We start from the raw sequence: 24,405 nt of genomic DNA on the forward strand, positions 1-24,405 counted from the left end.
GATGGATTTAAGAGGGCTTTTAAAGGAAATGAGGAGGTGCGTACGATGCAGGAGAGGTTCAGTGAGGGAGTTCTAACACATTGAGTTTACTCTTGCTTCTGAGTCAGAAGGTTTTGAGTTCAAGCCCCTTCCAGAGACTAAATCTTATCATCTAAGCTGGTAACTCAGTGTGGTATTAGGTTGTGCTATTGTGGGTTGAAGGGGAAAGCGTTGCGCAAGACACCGGGAAAACTTTGCCTTGGGATGTTCATCAGAGTCACTGTAAGAGCCAAAGGGAATCATGGCTTCACAAGTGCTTCAGCACTGCAGTGGGGAGTCAGCCTAGTTTATGGCTTGAGTCCTGACACAAAGTTTGAACTTCACAATTAAACCAAGCTGCCACAAAAGAATTATCGCCAGTAAAAGCACTATCATAGCTTTAAAACTGGGAAACAAAGCTGTATGAAACGGAGGTAAAACTCCTGTTCTATAATGAAGTGTGCCAATAAGGTCTCAATCTTGGTTCAGTGCTAGCACTCTCGCCCATGAATCAGGAATATCAAACCCCACTCCAGAGATTTGAACATATCATTTAGACTGATGCTCCTATGCTAAAATGCTGTATTTCGGATGGGGATCCATTCTCTCAGATGTATATAAAGGATCCCATTATATAATTTGAAGAGTATGTGGATTCTCCCAGGCTAACATTTACCCTCAAGTCAATATTACTAAAAGGTCTCACAGCACCAGGTTAAAGTCCAACAGGCTTATTTGGAGTCACAAGCTTTCGGGGCGCTGCTCCTTCTTCAGGTGACTCACCTGATGAAGGAGTAGCACTCCGAAAGCTCATGATTCCAAATAAGCCTGTTGGACTTTAACCTTGTGTTGTGAGACTACTTACTGCGTCCACCTCAGTCCAACGCCAGCATCTCCACATCATCAATATTGCTAAAAAGAAAGTTATCTAGTCATTCTTCTCAATGTTGTTTCTGTTTTCTACATTACAACAATGACTACACTTCAAAGTACTTAATTAGCTTGGAGATAGTGAGGGCACCATATAAATTCCTTCTTCTCTCTTAATGCCTTCTGTATGTGCTGCTCTGTAATTAGTAGGTTGTGAATTAAAAAGAAAAGCAAACAAAATTTTCCACAGCATTTATTTGTAAAAGTAGAATCATTAAAAAGGTACAAAAATCGTCATTGAATGATACAGGTTAAAAAAAAGATGTGAAGATACTTCACAGATCCAAACAGAGACTGATTTTTCTCTCAGAAACAAGCCACTTCAAGGTACAAGCAGAAACATTGCAAATAGGGAGCTGACCTGAAACACTGGGCAAAATGTAATGGTGGTGTTGGTCAGTCCATCCACCAGTTACAACAGCCCCATTGCCATTTCCAGAAATGCCATTAGAATTAAACCCCAATGCTGGCGGCCATCGAGATTCCCTGCTCCTGTGAAATTCCCCACACGAATTTCTCCTGCAGGGCACATGTTCCACCTCTAAGAGATACCAGCCAGAGACCTTGGCGATGGAGGGGGGAAACAGGGAGTTTTGGGGTAAAGAGCAGGGGAGACCTGTGGGTCCATCCCTTGCTGCCAGCGGGCACCACTATTGGGCACAGGGTGCCCCAGAAGGAGGAACCCCCCAACCAGGCATATCCACAAGGCTTTACTTGTCAGTTGGCCCAGATTGTGTGGCCCCACCCACCGGAGGCCCTTAAGTGGCCAATTAAGGGCTTCAATTGGACTCCAGAAGCTGCTCTCATTCTTCCTGCCCCGGACTTAACTGGAGTGAGTCAGGGAAGTGATGGACTCTTCCACCCATTATATGGCACCATGGTTCTACCATTTTGCTCCCCACAAATGCACCCAATCCTACTGAGTACTTCCAGCATTAACTATTTTAATTTCAGATTTCCAAGATCCACAGTATCAGCATTAATGCAGAGTTAGGTTGCCTGAGAGATGACTGAGGATTATCCTAATTTTCACCAACAGAGAACACACTGATAAAGACAAATAAAGGGGAGAATGCTAGCTAGAAATTTTTTAAAAGGTAGTAAGAGTTTCTACATGTATTTAAAAAGGAAAAGGGTAACTGGGGTCTTAACTATTTACAATCTACGTTAATGACTTGGATAACAGGAATGAATGTATGGTTGCTAAATTTCCTGATGACACAGAGATAGGTAAGAAGGTTAAATGTGAAGAGGGCATAAGGAATCTGCAAAGGGCTAACGATAGATTAAGTGAGTGGGCAAAAAACTGGCAGAGTATAATACGGGAAAATGTGAACTTGGCCACTTTAGCAGGAAGAATAGAAAAGCAAGATTTTATTTAAATGGAGAGAGATTGAAGAACTCTTGAGGTACAGAGGGATCTGGGTGTCCTGATACATGAAAAGTTAGTATGTGGAAAGAGCAAAATTATTAAGGCAAATGGAATGTTAGCATTTATCGTAAGGGGAATGGAATATAGAAGTTGGGAAGTTTTGCTACAGTTGTACAGTGTGTTGGTCAGATATCTTGAGTACCGCATACAGTTTTGGTCTCATTAAAAATGGGCATAATTGTGTTAGGAGCAGTTCAGAGAGGGTTCGCCCAACTGATTTCTGGGACGAGGGGGTTATCTTATGAAGAAAAGCTGCACAGGTTGAGCCTATATCCACTGGAGTTTAGAAAAATGAGAGGTAATCTGATGGAAACATTCAAGATCCTGAAGGATCTTGATAGGCTGGATGCTGAGAGGACATTTCCCCGGGGAAGGGTGGGGGGGGTTTAAAATTAAGAGGTCTCCCATTGAAGATGGAGATGTGGAGGATTTTGTTTTCTCTCAGAACATGAGTTTGTGAATTCTTTTTCCCCAGAGAATGATGGAGACAGACTCACTGAATATTTTTGAGGCAGAGGTAGATAGATTCTTGACTACAAAGGTGTCAAAAGGTATTGAGGGTAGGCAGGAAAGTAAAGTTGAGGCCACAATCTGATCGGCCATGACTTTATCAAATGGTGGAGCAGGATCGAGGGGCTGAATGGCCTACTCCTACTCTGCATGATTATATATTTTCAAACATGTAGTAAATTAGAAATAAAAATCAATTTTACATAAAATCCATGCCTGCTGGAAGCACTGCATCTGTTCTTCATACTTGGGCAAAAATAAGAAACAGATGAACTTAAATCATATATAAAAATCCCATTAGTTAGTAATTTCAGTTCCATGTTTTATAGAATTTATTTCCGTTTTTATCTGCGCCATGTGGATTTTCCCTTCCGATGACAGAGGAAAGTCTGTAATCTAATCAAATAGTTCAGACTTAAGAGAAGCAGATACTTGGGAGTGATTAAAAAGGTAAAAACTAAGTAGGGGAAATCAAATAATAAAGTTACAACCCTGGATTGAACCACTTACACCATTCATTTGGCTTCCAAAATTAAACATCTTAGATACTTACATACAACGAAAACAACGAAACAATAGAATTAATCTTGATTGGTTTTATGCTAACAGTGATGATCGGCACCAATACCCGTTTTAAGTGCCTCGCTATGATGCTGAAACGCACGCACGCACACACAATGCAGCATTGTCCCTTCATCACTGAACCCACAATCATTCCAGCGCCATGTCATTCACAGCTTTTAAGCCACTCCAATTTTTAACTCACGGTGAAATCTGGAGTGTATTCCATTTTGAGTCAAGGTTTGTGCTTCTGAAGGATGCCCTGGCCAACAGGAACACACAGTGAACTTGTGCACTGTGCCAGACTTTATCCAGCCACAGAAACATCGATTGTAATGAGAACAGTGTTCATCAACTCAAAACCCAATTGACTGCTAGGAAGCAACTGTCAGGGTATTTTATGTTAAAAAAAATTGTAAAAAAGCCATCTTGCAAGCATACGGTTTGGTATCAGGCAAGAATTCCCATGTCTCAAATTGACCATTATTTGTGAAATGTAATGTAATCATAAACAGCTGACACCTGGAGCACAGAACACAATGTTGTACTATTGGACTGCCATTAGTGGTGTGAATCTTTTGGGAATGCACACACTTGTATATCACTGACTCACAAATGTAGCTCTAATGTGAAAAATAACACAGCGTGTCATTAGCCTCATGTTAATGGGCTTCTTCGGGCATTAACAGAGTCTGTCTTTTCATCACCTTTGCAGGAACAGACTAGCCTCTGTCGTCATTCAATGGGAATCCTCGGCTGCCAGTTATCCAGGTTGTCGAATCCTGGACTGGGCTTGATGTCTGAAGGTGAAAGATGAAGTATTGACCAACTGCCCTCTCTCTCAGCCCAACTATAGGGATTCCTTCGCTGCAGGTCCGAAAAAACTCTCCATGCAGAGCTGGCTCCTCCCACTGTCTTTTGGAGCTTTGTATTTTCTTCCTTTCCGTTCTCCCCCTTCTGTTCCAAGGCCACGCTTTCGTTTATCACCCTGCAGCCAGATCCAAATACAAATTTGACCAGTATTACTTTTAACTAAAAAATCTAAACAACCCATTTTAATAGAAAAAAATCTATGACTATTATTCATATATAAACTTTGTATCAGGAGCATATTCGATTACACGGGGAATCATTATCAATTGTCCCCACCTAACATTCAGATGTACACACTCACAGAAAGCAATTGGGAGCCTTCACTAATTTTCCTTCATCTAATTTACACTACTAAGGGCAAGTCTAGCATCTGCAAAGTCAACTAAAGACCATCTATCTCAGCACAAACCAAACATCAACCTAAGAACGCTTGCGGACTGCATGGTCCAGATATTCACTGACAAACTTAGTCTAGGAGTACCTTTTGGTGGCAATGTACCTTAAAGAGCTGGTAAATCTTTTGTGACTGTACCTTATCAAAGAATCCCCACAGTGCAGAAGGAGGCCATTTGGCCCATCGAGTTTTCACCAACCCTCCAAAAGAGCACTCTACCCAGGCCTACTTCCCTAGCCTATCCCCATAACCCCATGCATTGAGCATGGCCAATCCACATAACCTGCATATCCCTGGACATTAAGGGGCAATTTAGCATGGTCGATCAACCGAACCTGCACATCTTTGGAATGTGGGAAGAAACTGGAACGCCCGAAGGAAACACATGCAGACGCGGGGAGAATGTACAAACTCCACACAGTCACCCAAGCCAGGAATCAAACCGGTATCCCTGGCGCTGTGAGGCAGCAGTCATAACCACTGTGCCATCGTGCCGCCCCAATGATCACAATAAACTAAAAAAGAGGAGAGTGTAGAAAATAATATGGTGAACTGAAGTAGAAAATGCAATTGTAACAGAGTAGAGCATTAGCTTTCACATGACAAAACCCAACTCTATCCCACCACCATGTCTGTCATCTCCTCCCTGTCGTATTTTTATTTTATAATGCTCCTGTGAAGTGTCTCGGGATGTTTATGCAAGATGTTGTTGTTACCTTGTTAAACAGCTTTTCATTCACATCCAAGGGACCAAACAATCGGAATACCTGAAAGTATGATAAAAACAATTAAAACATTGAACTGTGAGTTCTGATCCAAAGATATAAATCACTCACCTTTAGGAGGTAGCTGCGTCAAAGCCCAAATCATGCAGTGGGAGGACATGGACTCAAGCCCACAACTCTTTAAACAGCTCACTGCTCATCTCAAGCCTGGGATTACACCGAATTAAAATTGGGGGGGTGTAGGGGCACACTTATGCCAGGCTATGGAACATGAGTGGCAGAGATACCTCTGAGCCTCCAGCCCATTCTTTCAGTTGGATGAGGTTAATATTGCAGACAAAATACAGAGGAAACAAGAGGAGCCTTACTTATTCCTGGTAGAGCCATGTGAGGAATGTACCCACAATTACAAAATGCTGAAGCCTTAACATCACAATCTTAGGAACAAAATTTAGAATATTAATGAGCGCCAGTTAAGAAAGGGCACACAGCCCGGTTAGTTGACCCTATACAGGTCGCTGTACAGAAACTTATACTGGCTATTTTTCATTCCTTCCTTAGTTCCAAGCCTTCACTCCTCCGCTCACTGCTGCTTTGAATCATTGAGAAGTATAGCATCGAAGAAGGCCATTCAATCAGAGTTTACACTGGTCCTTTCAAAGAGCAATCCAGCGAGTGCCCTGCTCTTTCCCATATCCCTGCATTCTTTTTCTCCACTGTGGCTCGTGCTACCAAATAAACTTGTTGGGACTTTAACCTGGTGTTGTGAGACTTCTTACTGTTCTTTTTCTCCATCAGGCATTTATTCAATTTTTAAATCAATGCCCACCACCTACCCAGGCAGCACATTCCAAATCCAAACATATTTGTTGCGCCAGAGTTTTTTCTCGTGTTGCCTCTGGTTCTTTTGCCAATCATCTCACATCTGTGCCTTCAATTTTAAATGAGAGAGTCCACATTTAGTGCACAAGATTGACAGACTGCCCACCCTGCTCCCAAGAAGGGGAAGGAAAGAGTGCATTCAGTATGAAGGACTTTCCTCATTTAAGTGATGAAAAATAGATTTTAACGCTCTTTTTAACCCAAGAAAAATATAAGCTCCTCACAGCTGAAGATCAACAAAGTGAATCTGAAAGAAGCTGCCCAGATGTAGCAAATCATCACGAAGGAGCCCTCGGGTTAAAAGCTTAGAGCCCAACAGTGTTCTGAACTACGGAGCCCTGTCCCTCTCATTTTGTTTCTTCGTTCATGTGACTCAGCAGATTCCACAACTAAATATATTGCGGGCTTTTACCTTCTTCATGGCTGTAGATACAGCCGATTGATGAAACTCAGCCTTGGTTACCCAGCGGAAAGAAGGACATTCTGTCCCCTCCTGCTTCACAGTCTCGACAGTTGCATCGCTCAGTGAGTTACTGTACACGTGGTAAGTCTGGTGAATGTGAGAAAAGATATGTACTACCTAAAAGAAAAACAGAAAAATAAAATGACTGTCCTATCTCGGTCTTACATGATTGGTGCATTGGTTGGTTGAGGTCAGTAAAACACAGTCGATGTATACCATCTCATCAAACTCACACATCTAGCTGCTAAACATAGTTACTTGCAGTGACATTTACTTTACTCCTAACCTGGGCTCCTGGAAATTAAACGCCAGTTCCGTTTTCAGTCAGCAACGCTTTCAAACTCACCTCGCCCAGGTGCTGTAAGTTTGCCTCAGTAACTGAGCTCCCCAGTAACTCTCTAAGTCGATCTAAAATTATGCCTTTCTGCTTCTTTTCCGTCAACTCAGCCTCCATCAGAATGCTGGGGAACTCCCACATTCCAGCCAGCAGTCCTAACAATGGGAAGGATAAAGCACAATGAACACATGGCCTCAAAGCTCCAGATTCTGCAAAACTGACAGAAAGAAAAGGAAATGGAAAAGGGAAAAGAGGAAAAAAGAATGATTGAATTGAAGGCAATGTCGCAACAAAGTGAAAAACCACAGCCTCACGAGATTATCTAATAGATTATCAATATATCATTTATATTTTTCACAGACATTCTATTGCCTCTGATGCAACTACAGATATTTGCCATGTTACATCCTTCATTCTTGTGCCTCCTCTGATCTGTACCGCTCTGCTCCACTGAAATAGATATTTAATTGAGTTCAGCCTAGTATGTTGTGGACTCTACTCTTGGAGCTCTTATGTTCTCAGATATCAAACGAGGGGGCCTGGAATCCAGTGACATGTACACTTGGAAGTCACTTCTATCTTTTACGACTATTGCTACAACTCTCAAGGGAGTGAAAAGCAAACACGTTACAATTACAGCTTCTCTCCTGCCCCCATATCACCTCCACTTCAATTGTTTACAGCTGACAACAGATACCAAAGTTGGGTCTCTGAACGAGGAAGTACTCTTCTGGATCATCAGTGTTCCTCTTCCGGGTCACCACACAGGTCAGCGTCCGCTCTGTTCGTGGCGGTTTCCTTGCAGGTTTTCTTGGATAATTCATTACTCCGAGACTACTAACCCAGGATTCTTTGTCGGGTAGGCATAAGGAGCAGCTCCCTGCAACATCAAACAGAAATATTACTTTATTGGATAGTCACAGTTTGCCCATCATGAGGTATTGTTGGACATTGACATGTTTTGCCTTTGAAACTTACTGGACAGAGGATCAATCTAAACCACAATCTCAGCATCTGGAGCAAGCAACAGCAAGTTGCTTCTAAGATTTGATTAATCTAAAGTTTTAAAGTTTAAAGTTTATTTATTAGTCACAAGTAGGCTTACATTAACACTGCAATGAAGTTACTGTGAAGATCCCCTAGGCGCCACACTCCGGCACCTGTTTGGGTACACTGAGGGAGAATTTAGCATGGCCAATGCACCCTAACCAGCACATCTTTCAGACTGAGAAGGGAAACTGGAGCACCCGGAGGAAACCCACGCAGACACGGGGAGAATGTGCAGACCAAAGTGGGAATCGAACCGGGGTCCCTGGCACTGTGCCATCCTGGCTGGATTCCTGCAATCAATGCTCCAAGAGAACTGAAGATTGCATGCAAATGCTGCAGTTCGCAGAGAATAATAATGTGGAGGGGTCAGTGCGGAGAATTTTCCTGTCATTCTCCAAACATTGAGTTAAAGATCTGGAGTTCTGTGCTTAAAAAAAGTGAGATTCCTTCCACCATTTCTCACCCAGAAAAAAAAACAATAAACAAGGTGAAATACTGTCCAGTTCATGTACAGCACTGTGCATTCCTAGCTGAAAAAAACTTGCAAAATAAAGTGCATCACTAAATATACCGTGGGTGACACACTGGCACAGTGGTTAGCACTGCTGCCTCACAGCGCCAGGGACCCGGGTTCGATTCCCGGCTTGGGTCACAGTCTGTGCAGAATCTGCACGTGTCAGCTTGGGTTTCCTCCCACAGTCTGAAAGACATGCTGGTTAGGTGCATTGGCCATGCTAAATTCTCCCTCAGTGTACCTGAACAGGTGTGATGACTCAGAGATTTTCACAGTAACTTCATTGCAGTGTTAATGTAAGCCTATGTATGACACTAATAAATAATAAACTTTAAACTTTAATAAAAGAACAATATTTTTAAAAATTACACCTACTGATAGTGCTTCTAGATTGACCAGGCTCCATCTAGTGGCTGAAGTTGGTCAGTACAGGTGGCAACTGAACTCCCAGGACTATATGCACCAACCTCTGCTGTTAGATAGAACCCAGGACTTCAGTCCAAGTTCAGAACGGGAGCCAGGAGCCATAAGCCAGGAGCAACTGTGGAACAGACTCCAGGGACCAAATTAAGAACAGAGGCAAGGCTGGGCAGAAAGCAACATTGGAGGAAAGTACAGGAGGGGAAAATGCCAGGAAGGAATGCCAGTAGGTGAGAACGGGAGATGAGTGCAAGACTAGGTAATGGTAGAGGAAAGCAACCACGGGAAACAAGGAGCGGAAGCACAATGGAAAAGGTCATGTCAGCAGGCAGGCCACACAACAGAAGTCTGTGGCAAGTGACATTAAAGTGAAACTGGCAATATTAAATGGATATATTGACACTACTTTATTAATGGCATTAAAGTAAAACAACATTAAATGAGTCAACATTAAGTGGAGACTTCCTGTGCACCATGTTCCGAGTGATAAAAATGCTTTAATATAGCATACAGAAAACTATATATAATACTGTTCGGTATTTATCGATTCTTACCACATTCTTCAATATCTGGGATGCAGGAGAGTTTTAACATTGTATTACCCAGAAGTCTCTTTGAGACTTTTTCCTCCTCCTTTATAACCTGAAATACATCATCAATAGAAGAAAGGTTAGTGTTTGTAAAGTGTCATTTGTAACTCCAGAATATCTCAAAGTGCTTCAAAGCCAATTAAGTGTAGTCATCTTGTAAAGTAGGAAACATAACCATAGAATCCCCACGGTACAGAAGGAGGCAATTCAGCCCACTGAGTCTGCACTGACTCTCTGAGAGAGCATCCCACCTCCCATCCCCATAACCCCATGCATTTACCATGGCCAATGCACCTAACCTACACATCGTTGGACTGTGGGTGGAAACTGGAGCACCCGGAGGAAACCCATGCAGACACGGGGAGAACGTGGACAGTCACCCAAGACCAGAATCGAACCCAGGTCCCTTGGCACTGCAAGACAGCAATACTAACCACTGGGCCACCCTATGCACAGAGCTTGTAACACAGCAAATTAGCTAGTGTTTGTCATTCTTTTTGACATGACACCAGGTTATGATCCAACAGGTTAACTGAAATCACAAGCTTTCAGAGCTCTGCTCCTTCACCTGACGAAGGAGCCGCACTCCGAAAGCTTGTGATTTCAAAATAAACCTGTTGGACCATAACCTGGTGTTGTGTGACCTCTCATCTTGTCCACCCCAGTCCAACACCAGCAACTCCACATTCTTTTTCACACCTCCCCATTGTACAATGTTTAAAGAAGAAGGTAGCATTGATAATCTTTAAGCAGCTTAAAGTCTCCAGGCTTAACTTTCATTTAGACAACTGGATTTAGCAAATGTAAAACCCAAAATGTCAATGTGAGAATAGAAACCTCTTCTGCTTTTTACACAGCAGCAACCTCAAGACCACCACAATGCTGTTTAGTAGGGCTCAGCTTCAGAGTAAAGCTTCTTTGATACGACATCAATGTTCCTCCCACTACGAAAAGCCCACATCATAGAACATACCAATGTGTTACTGAGTGACTATTGATAGCTAGTTTAACTACTTTGATAATTTTATCTTTCACAGTTTTAGATAAAAACATATAGTAGGAAGATGTTTCAGGTAAGTAGGTGGTGAATTCTGGTAATGGGAAGTTGTTGTTGGACCTGCTGTGTAGTTTAGTAGGTTTAGGATAGAGTTTAGGAGCCATGGTCATGGGGATTTAGTTTGCATTTGCTCACCAATGATACAATCTGATTAAGTAAAGCAGTTAGGCAGGTCTTTCTTGGGGCGGCACGGTAGCACAGTGGTTAGCACTGCTGCTTCACAGCTCCAGGGTCCCGGGTTCGATTCCCGGCTCGGGTCACTGTCTGTGTGGAGTTTGCACATTCTCCTTGTGTCTGCGTGGGTTTCCTCCGGGTGCTCCGGTTTCCTCCCACAGTCCAAAGATGTGCGGGTTAGGTTGATTGGCCAGGTTAAAAATTGCCCCTTAGAGTCCTGAGATGCGTGGATTAGCGGGTAAATATGTGGGGGTACGGCCTGGGTGGGATTGTGGGCGGTGCAGACTCGATGGGCCGAATGGCCTCCTTCTGCACTGTAGGGCTTCTATGTTTTCTATGTTTCCACTGTAACAAAAGTTGGCTATTAGCGTGCACTTTATGCACCATAGTCAATCGCATCATCTCTTTCACAACCCACCTGATGATAAGCTCTACAATGGGCCTGAACAGGGCACTCGGAACAAAGTGGAGCTTTGGGAGTACAGATGGTCGCACCCAGCTCCATCACAGCCTGGTTAAAGTCTCCTGGTCTAACTGGGTCCACCAAGATATTTGCCAACATCCTAGAATGAAACAACACCATAAAGAGTAGCTTCAAAATATAAACGTCAAGAGACTGCAACATAAGCTCAGCATTTTTGGTCTCTCATTGGCAAATACATTTTTGAATCAGCCATCAAAAATTGAATTGAATTGAATCAACAATTTTAAAAATTACAACGATTCAAATTTCAATACCAAGCTTAATTTGAATCCAGGTTGCAAGGCCTATTTTTTAGTTTTCATAGCCAAGCTAACTTGGATCAAGCAATATTGCCTGATTTGTTCAGTTACATTCATAACTACCGATTATTTTGACCCTATGGTGAAACAGCTAAAGATATTGAGGTTTGGGTCACTGCCCTGTGGACCTCTTGCATCAAGTCCTGGAGTGGAGATGACTGACCTCCAACAATCACAACCATCTTCCTTTGTATGGTATGACTCCAGCAATTGAAGAGTTTTCCCTCTGATTCCCATTCACATCAGTTTTACTAAGGCTCCATGTTGCGATACTGAAATCAAAGGTAGTCATTCTCACTCAACCTCTAGAATACAAGTGATGACCATTCTTAGATTAAGACTGTGTTGAGTTCTGGGGTTGGTAGAACTCAAACTACACATGTGTGTGCAGGTTACGGCCTTCAAACATTGGAGGACCTCCTTATATAGGCATATGATGCTCCAAGTAAGAATTACCAAATACAGTTTGTTGTCTGTTTTCCTGCTATGTTACCAAAAGGTTACCTAGTTCGAGTGGCAATGATAAACACTCTCAAAGGTATGGGAAGCTGACCCTCAGCCATGGAAGTGATCTATGATACAAAAGCCAGACTTTTAGGAGAGGATAATCTGAAAAGATGCAAAGGTAAAGACCTAAATTTGGAGAAAGGTTTTTTTTGAGTACCGTGCATTTTGAAAAGTAGGTTTACAATTTCATCACACATAAAACAAAGAGAAACATTCTGCACAGTTACACCTTGTCCTTGTGCAGGACATACAGCTTTTAACCCCTTCCTACTTTTACACAAAGTCCAAATCACACAGCAATCATTACAGAACAGGAGCAAAAGTCTGCAGATTGTGTTCGCAGCAATAATCACGGTTTTGAAAAGTGCTGCTCTAAAGTGAAAACTAGCTTAAAAAATTGCCCAATCCCACAGTCCCACTGAACAGTTTTGTCAGAGTCCCATGAACATAATGACATAACAGCCACCCATAGAGAATAATGTTAGGTAGATTGGCGGGGGGGGGGGGATTGTAAAAAATAAAATCAGAACAAAAAGGGACAGATACTTACATACAAAGAAGGAGCAGACGTAGGCCCCTCAAGCCAGCTCGACAATTTAATGAGGATCATGGCTGATCTGCTATGAACCTCAAATCTGCAACATGCCTACCCCCGCATACTTCGTTAAAATTCTTAACATGCCACTAGTTAGTACATACATTACATCAGTAAGGGAAAAGTGAACCTTACCAAAGTGCTTCCGTCACTGCTGGGCTGGTGCTGTCTGCTCCAATCGCTCTAGCACGACACAGCACTCGTATTGCATTCCCATCCACCACACCAGTTACCTACAAGAAGCAAAGCATCAACTTCAAATCTCCCACTGCCAATCGTTCCAGCCGAAAGGTGAGATTTTCGGATTTATAAACCAAGAATAAATCATTCAGAACCATTCAGAACCACATGATGTATTTTGCAAAATATAATTCTCAAGCAATAGTTTATTTTTTTCTTAGCGTTACATGTTTCAAGGTTCCTTTGTGCCTGTTGTGCCCTTGTCATTGTACCACGATGCATTTCACCTTTTGTTCCATGGGCCAAGTGCTTAAAGATTCCACCAATTCAAGGTTAATTATTTGAAGTGTTTTAACATGGAGAAAATATTCCTCTGATGTGATGTCAAACTGAGATCTCAAGTGCTCTCTCAGACAGATGTGAAAGGAGCAGGGGAGCTATCCCTCGTGTCCTGGCCAATATTTATCCCTCAATCAACACCATTTCTGTTTGTTGGAGCTTGCTACGTGGAAATTGGTTGCCTTGTTTCTTACATTACAACAGTGACTATAATTCAAAAGTATTTCCTTGGCTATAAAGTTCTCTGGAGCATTCTTTGGTCATGAAAGGCAGTACTTAAGCACCTTATTTGTTTAAGTAAAAACTGGATAAAAGCAAAAAAGCAAAAAAGCTGGAATCTGAAACCAAAAGAGAAAATGCTGGAAAATCACAGCAGGTTTGGCAGCATCTGTAAGGAGAGAAAAGAGCTGACGTTTCACTCAGAGGGTGGTGGGTGCGTGGAATCGGCTGCCGGTAGTGGTGGTGGAGGCGGATTCGATAGGGTCTTTTAAGAGACTTTTGGATAAGTTCATGGAAGTTAGTAAGATAGAGGGTTATAGGTAAGCCTAGTAGGTAGGGACATGTTCGGCGCAACTTGTGGGCCGAAGGGCCTGTTTGTGCTGTAGCTTTTCTACGTTCTGTTCTAAGTCCAGATGACCCTTTGTCAAAGCTAAAAGGCACAGAAAGTGGGAGATATTTATACTGCAGGGTGAGGGAATGAAAGATGAGTCATAATCACAGAAACAAGAGGAAAGGCTAAAAGGTGCTAATGGCAGTCAATTTATTTATTTAAGTCTTTCTTCTTACAACAAGAAAGCACCTTTGCAACATCAATTGGTTTTGCTATGCCTAAAAAACTCTCTTGTTTCTCTTCACTCCTTCTGATTCTTACTTTACTACAATTCCACAGAAAAACTTTATTTCAAGCCCAAGAGGGAATGACTAAGATCAGCTAGCTCTATATTTACAATCAGCCTTGACTTGAGAACTAATACAACCTTACAGTGCATTTACTTCCTTTAAAATTGAAAACGGATTGGATTTTCTGATGAGTACTTGACAGTAAAGTCTTTCTCAATGTTAGATCAGCCCAAAGAACAAAGAACAATACAGCACAGGAACAGGCCCTTCGGCCCTCCAAGCCCGTGCCGCTCCCTGGTCCAAACTAGACCATTCTTTTGTATCCCTCCATTCCCTTTCCGTTCATGTGGCTATCTAGATAAGTCTTAAACGTTCCCAGTGTGTCCGCCTCCACCACCTTGCCTGGCAGCGCATTCCAGGCCCCCACGACCCTCTGTGTAAAATATGTCCTTCTGATATCTGTGTTAACCTCCCCCCTTCACCTTGAACGTATGGCCTCTCGTGAACGTCACCACCGACCTGGGAAAAAGCTTCCCAGCATTCACCCTATCTATGCCTTTCATAATTTTGTACACCTTTATTAAGTCTCCCCTCATCCTCCGTCTTTCCAGGGAGAACAACCCCAGTTTACCCAATCTCTCCTCATAACTAAGCCCCTCCATACCAGGCAACATCCTGGTAAACCTCCTCTGTACTCTCTCCAAAGCCTCCACGTCCTTCTGGTAGTGTGGCGACCAGAACTGGACGCAGTATTCCAAATGCGGCTGAACCAACGTTCTATACATCTGCAACATCAGACCCCAACTTTTATACTCTATGCCCCATCCTATAAAGGCAAGCATGCCATATGCCTTCTTCACCACCTTCTCCACCTGTGACGTCACCTTCAAGGATCTGTGGACTTGCATACCCAGGTCCCGCTGCATATCTACACCCTTTATGGTTCTGCCATTTATCGTATAATGCCCATTAGTAAACTATGACAAATCTTACTGTACCAAGTGAGTACAGTTTTCATGAACAAGTCTATCTCCCCCCAATAAGAGAGCTTACCAATATGGATATACTTGAGTTTTATGGAATACACTTGATAACATGGGAAATTAGCTGTGTATTTAGACGGAAAGTTTAAAGTTTATTTATTAGTGTCACAAGTAGGATTTCATTAACACTGCAATGAAGTTACTGTGAAAATCCTCTAGTCGCCACACTCCGACGCCTGTTCGGGTACACTGAGGGAGAATTTAGCATAGTCAACGCGTCTAACCAGCATGTCTTTCAGACTATGGGAGGAAACCAGGGCACCCGGAGGAAACCCACGCAGACATGGGGAGAACGTGCAGACTCCACACCGACAGTTACCCTAGCCGGGAATCGAACCCGGGTCCATGGCGCTGTGAGGCAGCAATTGTAACTACTGTGCTACCGTAAGTGTCTTGATATGTTGGTTCCTCACCTGTCCAAAACTGATTGAGGCAATGGCTGAAGCTGTGTATCTCCCAACCCCAGGCAGCCGCTTTTGTAGTTCCTCTGCACTCTTTGGCATCTCACCTTTGAATTCTGACAAAACCTGTGAGGAGAGACAAAGAGTTAATGACTGCATAACTTTACAGGACTTTAGTTAAGTCTGTCCCTCTTTCTAGAATGTCTGCTAGTTGACGGCATTCCTGGTTCAAAGGAAGGGACAGGTGCCATTCAGATGTCTCCTCCAACACTGCTCTGAATCTGATCACAAAGTGGCACAGATTGGGCCAGGACAACTCCATGATTCTGCCCCATCTTCTTGCACGGACATACTTGGCCTCTGCATAATGCTTACACAGCAGCATGACTGTGATTAAGAACTTAGTTACACAGAGAATTGTGTGTCCAATCTGGACTCCTAACATTGTGAATAGCAGCAGACAAAATCTGCTACACTTACCACAGTGCACCTCCTGAATACTTTTAATATCTTGACATATTTTTATAAATTCCACTCCAACCACACTACTGACATTTTTTACGAAAATCAAAGCACTGATGAAAGGATATAGATTGTAGCAGTTTTGTAAGGATTCCTCTGATACCTTTTGTGCTCCTTCATGCAATCTTCTTCCTCTGGAATAATATCCAAGTCCTGACCACATTTCATTAACTTCCTGCAAGAATGGCATTAAGGAGATAATTTATTACATCAGACCATGAAAGTACCAGAGTAAAAATATCAAAAGAACGATTTGAATTTTAGTGAAAATGCCTGCAGGGCCACATTATTGAATTAACGCCAGATTAACATTTTCCGCTGTAGAAATGAGTGATGATTCAGAGATTAGTCATGCTTTATCATTTCATAAAAGATTATGGTCTGAATTCATCTCAAGCGGTGATGCAAAGTGAACAGTATTAGATCGGATATCCGTAATACAGAGCATCCGATATTCAGTTAATGGAATTAAATACTAGGTGCGGTATTTATGGATGGTCAATCCGATACCATTTGCTTTGCATCGCAGCTCCAGACAATTTTCTTTTTTAAAAGAGGTTTTCACTTTTTCTGTTGTACTGCTTAGTGTAAAATAGATTAAGAAAGACCCGACACTCAAAATGGTTTCCATAACTACATCCTGGGAGAAAGGTTCCTATTCAAGTTAATACAGCTGTTTATCCAGATGCACACATCTGTTGCTACACGGTTACCAAGCATATTGTCAAGTGCTAGAGGTGACTACTTTTCCTCACTGCAATCTAATCTAATCAAATCAGCCACTACAGGTGGCTGCTGGCGTGCTTTTTAGCACATTAAGAAGCTCATTGTTCCATGCTCAAGGAAGGTGCAGATTTCTTGCAAACAAACTTCTCAAAAGACTATTTCAGTGGATTTATAGTTATAAGAATGCCACACTTTTGACATGTCAGTTATTGTTCTGACTTGTAAGAAACATCTGCAAAGAAAACAAATCAAAACAACCCAGCTGGATTTATTTAAACCTTTTCTAAACTGGTTAGAAGCTGCTCCGTAGTTTGGACTGACTTCAACAATTCACTATTGTTTTGCTTCAGGTGAATGACTATCGGCAAGTAAATTTCTTTTTTACTCAAATCAAATCAAAAACGTGCAGTGTTACAGATATTAATAGTCTTCTAAAGTGATATGGGCATATTGGAGAAATTCTCTGCTTAAATCCAGACAACAAATGGATCCATCTTTCAGCTCGGATACGTTATCCCAAATTGCTTTGCATACATATCTAACTTTATAGGACACATGAACTAGCTATTCTGTGGAATAGCTAACTGTGGACCTGCACGCCCAGATCCCTCTGTATGTTAATGTTAAGTGAGAAAGAGGAACTGAAGGAGTTAGATATAACTCTTGGGGCTAAAAGGATCAAAGGATATGGGGGGAAAGCAGAAATAGGTTACCGAGTTGGATCCAACTCAGTAGCCATGATCATGACGTTTGGCAGAGCAGGCTCGAAGGGGTGAATGACATACTCCTGTCCTATTTCCTGTGTTCCCAGTATACAATAAAAAACACTATTTTGTTCTTTAAAATACTTTTTTAAAATTTAATTGAGTTGATGGAGGTTAATACAAACAGATCAAAGCTCCGTTTACCTCAAGGGTGGCTTTAGCGAGAGCCTGCAAAGTCGGCCATCTCTGAAAGTGAAAGCAGTGACAAGATATTAAGCTTTGTGCTACCAGCTTCAGCCACAACTATTCTCAGAACAAGAATGATCAGGATTTTATTCTTACCTGCATCCATTTGTTGTAGTAGCTGATCACGGTGGCAACCTGTGTTTGCTGCAGCATGACCTCAGACACCCAAACTGTGAAGCAAGATAAGCATTTTAAAATATCAGAACATTGACATTAAAAAGGAAAACGGCACAGAGGAACATAGTGATTGCTAGACAAAAAGACACGGATCATTGACTTTGCCTTTAATCATCCTGGTAATCGCATGACGTAACAATAATGGAGTTATTGAATTATCACGGAAAATCAATTGATTCATTAGCCTACCACAGACACAGAGACATAAACCACATAAACCCCAATGGTACCCATGATCTCAGAGGTGTTGTTCTCAGGACAGAGGGTCTGTCAGGAAGCCAGGTGCCTTCTCTTGAAGAGGAAAATTCACAGAGGGAAATCAGTAATTAAGTAGCTCTCGTGCACTTTCCAGCTGCCAGAATAGCATTGGCAGTGCCTTCCAGCAGAGGCTATGGAAGGGTAAAGTGAGCAAGGGGACCTGTGAAAGGGAGAACATTCAGAACAACTTCACGATTAAATGTTAGTATTTATAGTGAAAGAAGGATCACAAAATGCACCTCCTGGTGAGTGATCACTAAATACAACGGCCAAGGGAAATGTGTAACACGGCCTCTCATACCTTGCTGGGCAAAGGACAGAGCATGGCATTGTAAAGACAGCAACGAGGAGAGCTAAAATAAGCATTCACTGATAACCAGGGTTAGCCATAAACAGCTACATTGTATTGTGTCGCTTTGGGAGTTGGAAATGGGCTTCATTACGAGGATTTGATCAAGGCTGGCCATTGGGTTGTGGAGGGAGTGAGTGGAGGAAGCAACCGCCAAGTCCTGCAGCAAAGGGTAAACTCAAACGCTTTCTTATTCCCGTTAAACAGTAACATAGACAGTCACCCTGAAACAGGTCACCATCCGTGCTTTTTTGGTCGGGAAAGGGAAACACAAGATGGAAAAGCAAAAGCAATGAGATGGAGTAGACAATAACAACAGAGATAGAGTTTGATACCTGCATAAGCTCTTGTATTCAAATCAGACTCTGTCACAGCCTAGAACAAAAATGTTGTATTAATTAAATAAAACACTCCAAAAAAAACAGACCTTCATTTGAGCAATATAGGGGGATGGGGGGTGTCAATAAAATTTGGACACCCAGATCTTACCATTCTCCTCCAAGGTAACTCCCGTTTGTTTTTGTCATACCAGGAGAGCAGGTTTGCCCGAATGGAATGGATTTCAGTAAGATCCTTAAAGGAGTGGTAGCCAGTTTCCTTCACGGATACCATCCTTGGTGACACTGTAAAGACAACAACAACCAGAATGTTGGGCATTTATTACAGAAACACAGAGAACTGCAGGCCACGATGAATTGGAGATAAACACATCTCAAATGTCAGGGGACACTGGGAGTGAGAATCACAGTCATACATAGTGAGACCGGCTGTAATTCCAGTTAAAGATATGGAATGGTGTCCCCACCCTACCCTCTTCCCCACGGCAAAATACAGAATACATTTTAAACCAAAATAAACAATTCTCAAACGAGACTTCACTGGTTTGCTAAAAAGGCTAAGATTTTTATTCCTCCAACAAGCTCTTAATTTTCGTGCCTGTTACAATCATGACAATCATGACAAGAACTATCTGTTTGGTGAGCAATATTCACCCACCAGCATCCTTCAGCCTTACGGTGTGCACTATTTTCCAGATTTATTTTTAGACCAGTCTCACATTTTGCAAGAAACAACCCTCAAATAGCCTTGTTTCCTTGCAGGTATAACACTCTACCCTCAACCCCTTTCACACCTGTTTAACCAAATCCTCTTAGATTCTCCCCCCTCCAGTTTTAAATGCCACCAAACACAGTCTGCCCCATTCTTGCTCTGCCGACCTTGACACTGCCTCTTTCGGCACAATCCCAATTTCCCCATCCCTTTGTCTAAAATGCAAAAGATAGTCCACAACTGGAAACATCTGGCACTGGGCATAACCAAACCAGAGTACCCCGACAGCTCTCGACCCAGCATTTTGTGACAGGTTTTAATCATTTAGAAACTCTATTGTGCTAAAAGTGAACACAAATCTGTGCATTTTTGGGAGGCAACACGGTGGCACAGTGGTTAGCACTGCTGCCTCATAGCACAAGGGATCCGGGTTCGATTCCCAGCTTGGGTCACTATCTGTGCGGAGTCTGCACCTTCTCCCTATGTCTGCGTGGGTTTCCTCCGGGTGCTCCGGTTTCCTCCCACTGTCCAAAAGACGTGCTGGTTAGGTGCATTGGCCATCCTTAAATTCTCTCTCAGTGTACCCGAATAGGCGCTGGAGTATGGCGACTAGGGGATTTTCACAGTAACTTCATTGCAGTGTTAATGTAAGCCTACTTGTGACACTAATTTAAAAAAAGGCATGAGAGAGAGCAGTGGTGCCACTCCATGATCTGGCTTTGAATCCAATCAAGTGAAGTTAATTGTCTTTGATGGTTGGATGTATTGCATGAAATGATCATGGGAAATAAGAGTGCAAGTCTTTTGTGTCTTTAAGGCAGAGATAGATAGGTTCTTGATTAATAAGGGGATCAGGGGTCATGGGGAAAAGGCAGGAGAATGGGGATGAGCAAAATATCAGCCATGATTGAATGGCGGAGCAGACTCGATGGGCCGAGTGGCCTAATTCTGCTCCTATGTCTTATGGTCTTAAGTCCACATCACACCACTGTCCAAAGACTGTCATAAAATTAGCAACATCCTTCAGAACACATCAAAATGACTGGGGTAAGAAATGGAAATGTCTCCATGTCGACTGAAAGTGCTCTTTCCCCACATTATACCTGACCTGAAACTGCACAAGGAGGATATTGAGTGCACTGAATCCACCCCTTTCAGGAACACACAAGAAAACAACAAAAACAGCTCTCATGTCAAAAGGGATAGCAAATAAATTTCAGAAAATTACAAAAATCAGTGCAACTAGAATTCAGTGAAACTAGAATAAAAGAAGATGCTTGAAAAGAAAAGATGAACTGAAATTGTTAGCAACAATGTCAAACTTTACCACCCACCTTCTTTGACCTGTTCCCGACATAACCTCTTCCTTTGTGGAGAATTTTTCACGTTTTGTTTTCTTTTTAATGATGTTTTTCGAACCATCACTGCAGTTTTCAACTTGCTCATTACAGTATATTCTCTGGAGAAAGACATGTTCAAAATTGTGTAATCTCATTCTTTCTGGAAAAAAGCTTACAGCGTAACAGCAAATATTGATACACAATATATTTGCCCTGTAGCTCCTCAAAATGAGCATCATTCTGAGAGAAGTGAAGCATGAAAAGGTCACTGCCAATTCCAGGTTGAACATTTGCAGAGATGATTTCAATTGATTCGACCAATCTCCTATGCATGTCAAAGTGGGTCCAATAATTCTGAAGTTAGTCTGGTTTCCAGTTCCTTCATTTTGCCTTTACCATTAACAGCCATGTCTAAGTAATAGCATGCCCACTTCCGAGTCATGAAGGTAAAGGGGTTCAAGATCCACTCAAGAGATTTGAGCAAAAATCACAGAAACCACTTGCCCACATTACAATAGTTATTACACTTGAAAAATACTTTATTATCTGTGAAATGATTTGGAATATCATTGCAAACTGCACCAAGTAAATGCAAGTGTTGTATTCATTGACCCAATGAGCGCTAAAATGCTTTCTGAGTAGCTCACATTTTTAAATCAAAGGATAATTAAAAATGTACATAGGAAATTACAGTACTGAATGCATACACTTGTGCACTGCAGCATATTCATTTAGCTGGTGGGGAATGGAATTAAACAGAAATTTCTTCACAGAGAGGGTTGTTGCAGAATAGAATGAAATGCCACAAGAGGTAGATGCATCCTTCAAGAGAAAGTGGATAAATATTTGAAAATGATAAAGATTCAAGGATATGCGGAAGAGGGCAATATGATTAAGTTAGCAAAGAGGTAGGCATACAATGGGCAGAATAGCTTTTCTTCAGTGCTTCAAATGCATATGGTTCCAACTCTCTCCATATTTGCACAATTAATTACGAATGATGTTGGTGTAGGGGTAGTGTCACTGGACTAGCAATCCAGAGGCCCAGGCTAATGCTCTGGGGGATTGGGTTCAAATCCCACCATGGTAGCTGACGCAATTTAAATTCAATGAATAAATCTGGAGCTGAAAGCTAGTCTCAGTAATAGAAACCATACAACTATCATTAATTGATGTTAAAACTCCATCTGCTTCACTAATATCCCTTTAGGGAAGGGAATCTGCCAGCTTTGTCTGGTCTATGTGGCTTAATGTGGTTGACTTTTAACTGCCCTCTGAAACGGCCAGTTCAGGGATAACTTAAGGGTGAACAATAAATGCTGGCCTTTCAGTGATAAGTCTCACAACACCAGGTTAAAGTCCAACAGGTTTATTTGGCAGCAAAAGCCACTAGCTTTCGGAGCGCTGCCCCTTCATCAGGTGAGTGGGAGTTCTATTCCAAACAGGGCATATAAAGACAAAAACTCAATTTACAAAATAATGATTGGAATGCGAGTCTTTACAGGTAATCAAGTCTTAAAGGTACAGACAATGTGAGTGGAGAGAGCGTTAAGCACAGGTTAAAGAGATGTGTATTGTCTCCAAACAGGACAGTTAGTGAGATTTTGCAAGTACAGGCAAGTCGTGGGGGTTACAGATAGTGTGACATGAACCCAAGATCCTGGTTGAGGCCGTCCTCATGTGTGTGGAACTTGGCTATCAGTCTCTGCTCAGCGACTCTGCGCTGTCGTGTATCGTGAAAGCTGCCTTGGAGAACGCTTACCCAAAGATCAGAGGCCGAATGCCCGTGACCGCTGATCTTCGGGTAAGCGTTCTCCAAGGCAGCCTTCATGACACACGACAGCGCAGAGTCGCTGAGTAGAGACTGATAGCCAAGTTCCGCACACATGAGGACGGCCTCAACCGGGATCTTGGGTTCATGTCACACTATCTGTAGTCCCCAGACTTGCCTGGACTTGCAAAATCTCACTAACTGTCCTGTCTGGAGACAATACACATCCCTTTAACCTGTGCTAATGCTCTCTCCACTCACATTGTCTGTACCTTTAAGACTTGATTAGCTGTAAAGAATCGCATTCCAATCATTATTTTGTAAATCGAGTTTGTGACTTTATATGCCCTGCTTGTGAATAGAACTCACACTCACCTGATGAAGGAGCAGCGCTCCGAAAGCTTGTGTGGCTTTTGCTACCAAATAAACCTGTTGGACTTTAACCTGGTGTTGTGAGACTTCTTACTGTGTTTACCCCAGTCCAACGCTGGCATCTCCACATCATGACTTTCCAGTGATGCCCAAATCCCATGAAAGAACAAAGAAATACAGGTTGGATTCCCGGCTTGGGTCACTGTCTGTGCGGAATCTGCACATAAGAACATAAGAAATAGGAGCAGAAGTAGGCCATCTAGCCCCTCGAGCCTGCCCCGCCATTCAATAAGATCATGGCTGATCTGACGTGGATCAGTACCACTTACCCGCCTGATCCCCATAACCCTTAATTCCCTTACCGATCAGGAATCCATCCATCCGCGCTTTAAACATATTCAGCGAGGTAGCCTCCACCACCTCAGTGGGCAGAGAATTCCAGAGATTCACCACCCTCTGGGAGAAGAAGTTCCTCCTCAACTCTGTTTTAAACCGACCCCCCTTTATTTTGAGGCTGTGTCCTCTAGTTTTAACTTCCTTACTAAGTGGAAAGAATCTCTCCGCCTCCACCCTATCCAGCCCCCGCATTATCTTATAAGTCTCCATAAGATCCCCCCTCATCCTTCTAAACTCCAACGAGTACAAACCCAACCTCCTCAGCCTCTCCTCATAATCCAAACCCCTCATCTCCGGTATCAACCTGGTGAACCTTCTCTGCACTCCCTCCAATGCCAATATATCCTTCCTCATATAAGGGGACCAATACTGCACACAGTATTCCAGCTGCGGCCTCACCAATGCCCTGTACAGGTGCATCAAGACATCCCTGCTTTTATATTCTATCCCCCTCGCAATATAGGCCAACATCCCATTTGCCTTCTTGATCACATTCGCCGTGTCTGCACGGGTTTCCTCCCACAGTCCGAAAGATGTGCTGGTTCAATGGATTGGCCATGCTAAATTGCGCCTTAGTGTCAGGGGGATGTGTGGGGTTAGGGCCTGGGTGGGATTATTGTCAATGCAGGCTCAATGGGTTGAATGGCCTCCTTCTGCACTGTTAGAATTCTATGTTTCTACAATGATAAACCACAACTTCACCCGAAAATAAGAGGCAGATGAAATCTGATTGAAAACTCGCAGTTAAACATTACCCACGTTGTGCTCCACTCAGTGATTTAGACCAACAACAATCCCAGCCACACAACACCATTGAATAGACCTTATTCAAAGGCGACATCACTAAAGAAGGACCTGTCCCGGGCTAGCTACTCG

At 42.6% G+C, this 24,405-nt stretch overlaps 1 protein-coding gene across 1 annotated transcript; it reads right to left on the bottom strand.

Annotated features, from left to right (window-relative positions):
* Positions 1–1,125: 1,125 nt before the first annotated feature.
* Positions 1,126–24,369, bottom strand: mutyh (mutY DNA glycosylase). The gene is made up of 16 exons (XM_078218642.1): positions 24,289–24,369; positions 20,985–21,109; positions 19,090–19,223; positions 18,936–18,975; positions 17,913–17,986; positions 17,775–17,816; positions 16,244–16,315; positions 15,631–15,744; positions 12,951–13,048; positions 11,349–11,493; positions 9,664–9,751; positions 7,823–8,005; positions 7,135–7,280; positions 6,738–6,905; positions 5,435–5,485; positions 1,126–4,439 (listed from the first exon to the last, which is right to left on the bottom strand). Exons 2-16 carry the CDS (start codon positions 21,094–21,096, stop codon positions 4,302–4,304), a joined length of 1,605 nt encoding a protein of 534 aa, XP_078074768.1. The 5' UTR covers positions 21,097–21,109; positions 24,289–24,369; the 3' UTR covers positions 1,126–4,301.
* Positions 24,370–24,405: the final 36 nt, after the last annotated feature.

The sequence above is a fragment of the Mustelus asterias genome, chromosome 8 (genome assembly GCF_964213995.1).
Source record: "Mustelus asterias chromosome 8, sMusAst1.hap1.1, whole genome shotgun sequence".
Classification (NCBI taxonomy): domain Eukaryota; kingdom Metazoa; phylum Chordata; class Chondrichthyes; order Carcharhiniformes; family Triakidae; genus Mustelus; species Mustelus asterias.

Bases quoted from the DNA above. Each gene is read 5' to 3' on its own strand.
- mutyh (XM_078218642.1), bottom strand. From the start codon at position 21,096: ATGAGCAAGTTGAAAACTGCAGTGATGGTTCGAAAAACATCATTAAAA. The intron at 6,906-7,134 runs GTGAGTTTGAAA...TTTTTCTTTTAG, and splicing joins ACTTACAGCACCTGGGCGAG to GTAGTACATATCTTTTCTCA. The intron at 5,486-6,737 runs GTAAAAGCCCGC...TCATACTTTCAG, and splicing joins TATCTACAGCCATGAAGAAG to GTATTCCGATTGTTTGGTCC.